Source organism: Morone saxatilis, unplaced genomic scaffold (assembly GCF_004916995.1).
Source record: "Morone saxatilis isolate NCDOM2014 unplaced genomic scaffold, NCSU_SB_2.0 Contig1, whole genome shotgun sequence".
Classification (NCBI taxonomy): Eukaryota; Metazoa; Chordata; class Actinopteri; family Moronidae; genus Morone; species Morone saxatilis.
The window spans coordinates 2,831,002-2,839,467 of NW_023339651.1; the positions used below are offsets into that span (position 1 = coordinate 2,831,002).

An 8,466-nucleotide genomic window follows, 5' to 3' on the forward strand; every position below is an offset into this window, starting at 1 on the left:
ATAAATAAAGGAATATCTTATCTATTATATATATATAATAGCAATGTACATTATAATACAATTTATAACAATATAGATAGATGTAAATGTATTCTACAGTGTGTTATCGACAGAAATTTAATGAATAATAGTAGTGAGTACTGATAATGTTTAAGTTTATTTATATTTATTATTAGGGATGCATGATATGAATTATTTTCAGCAATAATTTCACATTTTAGTATTTTAAAAAGAGGTTTTTACACACTTGAGGGTACGAAAGGCTGAGATGTAGAGAGGAAAGATGGATGAATTATTATTCCATTCCAGTTTTCTTAACCTGAAGATGTAACATTTAAAAAATCTTGGTATCATTATTAATTAATCAATGTTTTTAAATTAAAAACTCCACGTTAAACTGTGAAGCACAACACCAGTTTTGCACATTTACATACACAATACTTTCAGAAACATTGTACATGTATATACACAGGCTTATTATATATTATTTTATTGTGTATATATATATATATATATAATATATATATCCTCACACAGGAGATCAATAAAGGAACATCTAATCTTATATTAGAACCTAAAATGCCAGTAAAAACAGTCTTTGTTTTTAAAAATGTTGTGTTTATTTATGTTTTATATTATTTTTATTAGACATTTTACTCATACTGTGTTATTTATATAAGACAGAATATGAAATGAATTATTTTTTGCTGTTTTGTTGCTCTGTAGATCTTTCCGATAATTTAAATACGATACTTTTCTCTAACTTCTTCTGGATGGACGTTTATAAACGACTCAAGTTGTGGTTCAGGAAAAGAGCCTTTTATTTTTAATTAGGCCTGAATTAAATACCTATAAGTACTTTATAGGTCGTTTTAACTAGGCCTCCCTAATAAACTGTCACCTGAGTGTATTTTACCTGTGACAAGAGTGTCCTCACTGCTGCTCCTGCTGATTAAACATAACTCTGACAGCCACAAGGTGGCGCTATTTGCCTGCAGAAAGTTTAGAGTTGCACCAAACACTTTATAGCAGAGCTTAACTGTACTTTAAAACAAACTTGTCATCAACTCTGAACGTGTCAATGAAAATGTACCTGGATGGTGATAAAGCCTGTGTGAATAATTACAAATGTTCTTATGAATATTCATGTCTGACATTTCCTGTTTGAGGGGCTATAAATAGACTTATTGGTGACTGATGAGGATAATACGTCTGACATTTCAAACACAGGCCGAGCATGTCAGATAATAAACCTGCAGTAAACAGTACAACAATAATCCAGATGTGACTTGATAATGCATCTGGCAGCCAGTACTCACTTCTGACATTTATCAACTCTAAACATTGTTCGGTAGCTGAATGAGTTAGAAGCAGCCAAAACATTTTATCTTACACGTTAAATACCCTCGATTTCTTTATTAAACCAAGAACCATTATCAGTTTAGGATAATGTCGCCTGAAGGATGTTTTTATGCCTTTTTAAGTTCTTTAAATGACCCCTGATGAATATTACTTATTATATTCTTTCTTACAATGACATTAATGATCACATATATATAAATCTAAAGATAATTAGTCTGTTAGGTCTGTGGTTTCCATGGTTGTTTTGCTTATAACCTCTTTAAATGGTTAATTGTCTACTAGTGACCTCTTGTCACAGGTTATAAAATTACAAGAAGAAGAGTAGTGAGTATTGCAACCTAAGCTTCCATCAGTGGAAGAAGTAGTAGATCCTTTACTTTAATAAAAGTAAAATTACCACAGTGTAGAAATACATGTTTTAGTCCTGCATTAGAAATATTTATTAAAAATATTATTGTGTGCAACAATATGAAATATATATATTTAAAATTGTCGTTTTTTTTGGGATAATTTATCACTTTATCATTCTTATAAATAGATCTCAGTAAATCCCAGTAGAGCTTCTCACAACTCCAACCTGAGCAGGTATTTAGCAACATAACTGGAAACACCAGTGAGGGTCTGTGCAGCCTTTAATCTATAATAATGCATCATATTCAGTTCACTGATTGTGTGTAAAATCAAAGTATAGTACAATATTTTCCCTCTGAAATGGTAGGTGGGTCAGAAATAAGGAAACTACAAGTTACCCCTCAGAATTCACTGTAAAAGTTACAGGCAGGTGGATGTTGAATCCATGATATTATTGTAGGGGTTCCCACAAACGCTGCCACATTACACACAAGGACCACAGTACCGGATGTTGTTTGGTCAGTGGTGGAAGAAGTACTTGTTTACTTTTACTCAAGTTAAAGTATCAAAACTACAATGTAAAAAATGAAAGTGCTGAAAGTGAAAGTACTCATTGTGAGGAACGTCCCATTTCAGATTCATATACAGGCTCTATAATATAGATAGATAGATAATATAATAAGTACAGGGGGTTTGAACAGTCGATGCACATTAGACCACAAGCCCCTAAATTGAGAGGATTTTATCTTAAATCATATTATATAATAGTTTTTTTTATCAGGGATAAAGGAGATGCAAAAGCTCTTATATTTACAATAATCAATCAAATACAGTTAAAATAAGACTGGAATAAATACCACCAGCAGGATGGAAAATAAATTATTTATATATGAAAAAAAAAAGCACAAAAGAAAACAAACCAACCTTCCCAACCCCTGATTGGGACAAGCTGAAGTTCAGCCTCTGGTGGCCTCTGGTGGTAATCAACTACAATCTCCATAATGCACCGGCGGGCAGCGTCGTGCTCGGCCAGCCGAGGCTGTCAGTGTTGGGGGGGGGAGAGACGGAGAAAGAGAGAGAGAGAGAGAAGAGAGAGAGAGAGGAGAGAGGAATCGCGGTCCCAGCATCTGTGGGTCGGGAGGCGCGATGACAGAGACACGCAGTCCTTCATCAGGGAGAAATTGAGGAGGGATTTAACTCAACCGTTTTCCCCACCGCGATGCCACAAACTGGGATGGCTTTTTAAAAAGAGAAGACTGACCCTCCTCGTCTGGCCATAGCCACCAGCGCGGGAGATTCTGACTTTTATTCTATCAATGAGATAATGTGGAGCGGCCTCCACCGCCCGCTGGTAACGCAGAAAAAAACCCACAAGATGGAAGAAGCCAGTTCAACCGAATGGGGGGGACAGCTCGCCAACCAAACAGGGGGCAGTAGCGGATCCGGCATCCACTCTGATCGGGATGCTTTTAATTGGCCAGCCGTTGGTTTGTCGTGTGTGTGGTGTGCGTGTGTGTGTGCTGGTGGTGTGTGGTGTGTGTGTGTGCGTTTAACTGCTCAGTGTTGTATAAGGTCACAGTTGGCAGTGGTGAAGCGTTCCTGTGTGATTTGATTGGAGCTCAGCAGGGGGAGGAGCCGTATCCGCACACATGATGAGTGGAGGGAGCGGACATGGTACCCAAGAGACGGAGCAGGGCTTGCTGCCCGCTGACCAATCCAATGAGGACAAGCAAAAAGGGCGGCTCCCCCCACACACACACATCACACACTCCCCCCCCTGTAGGAGGGAGAGGGAGGAGGGTGGGGGGGAGTCAGGAGACACCGAGATCACCCACGGGCCACTAACACATTCTTGCAGGTGATATGGCTGAATATGTGTTTTGTAGGTCAAAGAGGGGAAACATGGCTTCTATTTCCTTCCCAGGGGCAAAGATTATGGAAGTTTAGTTGCTTGTGACGTATTTAATACTATTATATATTTTGCTAATTTCACCTTTATTTTTAAGAAAAATAAGTGTTATGGCGTCTACGTTAATCGCAGTATCACGGAAATCGCCAGTCTGCTGCTCTTTGTTTTTACAAATCTGATTCTGCAGATGTTTGTTTTTGGTACAAACTCCAACAGATTTCACATCATCAATCAGTTTAATGGTAATAAATAAATGTCTAATCGCACATCGTTACACAAAATATCTGCTTAATATCATCCAGAAGGTGGCGTGTGGACATTGGCGTAACCATGGTTACCGGAAGCAAACTTCGGGGCTTTTTAAAGAAAATATTTTCTACCTTTCTGTGTCTAGGTTGCTTCTGTCCGGGAGAGTTAGCAGAGCGGATCGATACCACTCTCACTTCTAGCAGTTAGCTTCGCTTAGGCATAAAGATTGGAAGCAGGAGGGAAACTGGGCTAGCCTGCTTCGGTTCAAGCATGACCTAATATTTTAATTAGTGAGCTTTTTAGTGAGAGGGGTATCGATCTTCTCACGGGCTAACTCTCATGGCAAGAAAGTGATACATTTTTCCCAAACGTCAAACTATTCCTTTAAGATGATGTATTCAGTAATTACGACTACTACTGACTTTAATTGGCTATTAAAGTTTAGCTTTCGATTACAAATCTGGAGGACATTGAGAAAAGAGAAGATGAAAATCTGTGCGGGTCTGCAGTCTTTTTCGGTTGGCAGAATTAGACACATCGGTGGGGGTGTCATCTGCATAAGGACAAGAGGGGTGATTTAATTGTTTTGATCAATTGGTTGGGGTTTAACGGGAGGCATTTAAATGGCTGGATTAAAGAGCTCCCAGAGATGAGCCCTGGGAACTCCTATAAATCAAATATAGTGGTTAGGACTGTTTCTGTGGCGTTCTTGGTTAGTTTTGGGTAAAAGTTTTTTGTGTTTGAGGAACCCAGAACCTCTAGGGAAGATACCTACACCTGATGATTGGAGGAAAAAGGTGCTTTTAATAAACCAATAAAGTTACAGGTTAATGATTTTTTACTCTTTCGGTGTCAAGCTTCACAAATCAATGCTTTTTAATCCTGGAAAGTTTCATTTAGTGCTCACACCACTGTAACATATCAAACACGGCGCCGCATTCACGGGGTTGAACGCAGGGGAGGATTAATCCCAGTAAATCTCAAACTGCACTAAGCTGCATCAGATAGTCATGCAAATGTAAGAATGCTTTAGATTTGGTGTTGATTTATTTGGTTATCGGTGGGTTGTGTCTGTTTGTCCTGCGGAGGCCTGATGCTACAGATAAAATTCTAGAGTTTGTTAATCTCTCAGTCGGGACCCGAGGCCGCTGGAATTACCTCAAAAACACACACGAGCTCTAATTTATTATTGGGATGTAATGGAATAAATGCATAAGAAATAAGTCAGATATTGTTTGGTGGTAGTGTTCTGTATGAGAAGCTTACAGACTGGATCTTTAACGATCATTATATATTGATTTTTTCTGGATAATTCTCCATAAGGCTTGGTCATTTGATCTTTCTGGATAAAGGTCCATTTTATGCACAATTTGATATAATATAATTATAAATACTTATATAATTCACAATACTAGAGATTCATGATACAATTTTCTACAGTTTTCTACAATTTGTATTTTCTTTGTAAAGATTTTTTATTTACAGATGTTCTCTTTTTACAATTGCAGTTTCAATATATAGAACTTAAATAATAATAATAATAGTAATAATAATAACCAACTTAAATATTGCATATTACTGATGAAAAACCAACAACAAAAACAACTATACTGAAACTATACATAAATAATTACAAATAATTTACAGTAATACATACCAATAATGATAACAAGGACTGACAATTATAATAATAATGATAAAGAAGACATAAAATAAATTAAATAAAGTAATAAAGACATATAATGACTGAAAAAGATTTCTTCATAATAGAACAATAACTATGTATCTTTATTAAATTATATAATCCTTTTTATTTCTTTAAGTAGGTGGTTTAAACTGTGCAAAACAATTTTATTTGTGGTGGTTGTCCTTGATATTTTACGATATATCACATATTTTACCGGTCTCACAATGTATCTTACTCTTTCAAGAAATAGTGCAACTCTAATTTGACCTTTACCAGAAACTCACGATCAGGTGAACGGTTGGGACGTTCACTGATATTGTTTGTTCCCTCTTTGAACCTGCAGGCTGACCTGAACCCCGAAGCCAGGGAGTCCAGAGGTGTTACTGCAGCTTTAGCTCTTCAATAGCTCTCGTTAAGTCTTTGTCTATAGTTATTATTGGGGTCGGACCCCACCCATACTTGTAACCGAAAGTTCCAACGTCATATGTCACACTGCGCCTTTGGCAACTTGGATCAGGTGGTTGTTTAACCCTTGTAACTGTTGATAACCTTTAAAAGCAGAATCACTTGCTGGCTGAGTCAACGTCATTCAAGGAAAAAAACAGGTTGGATTTGTGGCTGTCGCCGCCTGGAAGAGCTCGCTCCGTGTTTTATTAAAAGCATACATTGCTGAGGTTGGTGTAAGGTGCACTATAAACCTGTTTGTTTTGCTTGGCTGGCGGCGTAACTGGCGGAACGCGGGCACAGCTGAAGGGATTTTGTGTCAAAGCTATGTTGTACCTCGCTCACCACACTCACACTGCAGGAGAAGCGCTGGGATACAAATCAATGAAAAAGGTATTACTGCAGCTAATGCCCAACAGAGGTGGACTTGGGGCAGGAGGTAGCAGAATCCCTGGAGGAATTCACCATTTACTAAAAAAAAATTACAGGGAATTTGTGCCTTACTGAGCTCGAAGGGAAGAAAACTGTAAAAGCATTTTAACAGATAAAACCAACCAATTATTTGCAAGTATATAAACAGGGAAAAAATGCCAGGTGCTTGTTTATTCCCCTTCATCTGCCGGGGAGAGCCGGGAGCACCAGAGCCCAGTGAGCATAAATTCCCAGGTAATGAGTTCTAACTTGGTATTCATAGAAGCCCGAACAGCAGGGGGCAATTAGTATCATATTTAGAGGGTAGAGGCCTCCAACATGACGACTCGCTGCTGGGCCACACAGGTAATGGTGACATTTCTCGTGACCTTGGCAGCCGCGTCACCCGGTTGCGTTGAGGGTTGCGGGTTCCTTTATGTCACACGATTTAAAGAATTAATAAACCACAACAAACCAAATGTTTATGTTTCCAGGGTGCAGTTCAGAATCAGGGAATACTTTGGTTGATCCCCCCCGGGGGGGAAATATTGTTCGTTACAGTTACAGTCACACAACGCTTAAAGAACTTATACACAATTCTTAACACAATGTATAGAATGGAAATTAATTATAGGTAATACATAGAGTAAAGTAAAAATAAAAATGGAAATAGACATATAATAAGAGCCTAATATACAAAGAAATGTAAATCTATTGGCCACCGGTGATTGCTGACAGACAGGTGGTTTCTAACATCTGGTGGTGTTGCCGAAGTTATGGATAGTTACAAACGAATGAAATGAAAAGTGTATTGCACCTTAATCGACTTATTGCACATTAACAGCACCAGTTTAGTGACTACTGACTCAGGAGTTTTAAAACAGTATTCATAATTATATTGTTTTTTTAAGATTATTTAAACCATTTGTACAATGAAAAAAAAAAAACTAAAATAATTGCTAATTTTGACTTTTATTAATTTTAAAAGTAGTAGTGAAGTGGCATATAACAGTTTATCTTAACTGGCCTGAGCAGGTTAAAAAGCTCTTAACTTCTAAAGAACATTGTTTCCTTCGTTAATTTTGAGCTATTTCTTTGTCTGTTATCGGGAAAACTGATCCCAGATCTGGACATAAAAGGATCAACATCAATGAGCTCCCTCACAACCTCTTTGGGACTGTAACTGGGAGCATAACATGCTACACGCAGGCTACATATGCGCATCATTTAATTTGATAGGGTTGCCCTGATTAACGATTACCTTCTGGAGTCGTGGTTCGATTAATATATTTTGGATTTTCAGTATTAGATAGACTGAATTAATGGGGGCCGATATCTGCCATTTTTGAGATAACTGCCGTTGGACGCTGTCTGCCGCTCGTCAGGGGGCCGATGTATAAAAAAAATGTTGTTACAGTGCTACAAATCTCGAGAGAGAGAGAGAGAGGAATCGGTCCAGCATCTGTGGGTCGGAGCGGATGACAGAGACACGCAGTCCTCATCAGGGAGAAATGAGGAGGATTTAACTCAACGTTTCCCCACCGCGATGCACAAACTGGATGTTTTTAAAAAGAGAGACTGACCCTCCTCGTCTGCCATAGCCACAGCGCGGAGATCTGACTTTATTCTATCAATGAGATAATGTGGAGCGGCTCCACCGCCCGCTGGTAACGCAGAAAAAAACCCACAAGATGAAGAAGCAGTTCAACCGAATGAGACAGCTCGCCAACCAAACAGTGGGCAGGTAGGGATCCGGATCCACTCTGATCCGGATGCTTTTAATTGGCAGCCTGGTGTTGGTGTGTGTGCGTGTGTGTGTGTGTGCGTGTGTGTGTGCTGCGTCTGTGTGTGTGGTGTGTGTGTGTGTGTTAACTGTCAGTGTGTATAAGGTCACAGTTGCAGTGTGAACGTCTGTGTGATTGATTGAGCTCAGCAGGGAGGAGCGTATCCGCACACAGATGAGGAGGGAGCGGACATGGTACCCAGAGAAGCAGGGCTGCTGCCCGCTGACCAATGAGACAGCAAAAGGGCGGCCTCCCCCCCCCCCCCCCCC

At 39.0% G+C, this 8,466-nt stretch overlaps 1 protein-coding gene across 1 annotated transcript; it reads left to right on the forward strand.

The window, feature by feature from the left end:
• Positions 1-7,865: 7,865 nt before the first annotated feature.
• LOC118334625 (rho GTPase-activating protein 44-like) lies at positions 7,866-8,158 on the forward strand (the record flags this gene model as incomplete). The annotated part of the gene is given in 1 exon segment (XM_035670614.1): positions 7,866-8,158. A coding segment is annotated over 1 exon segment (54 nt), but the record flags the coding sequence as incomplete, so codon positions are not given.
• Positions 8,159-8,466: the final 308 nt, after the last annotated feature.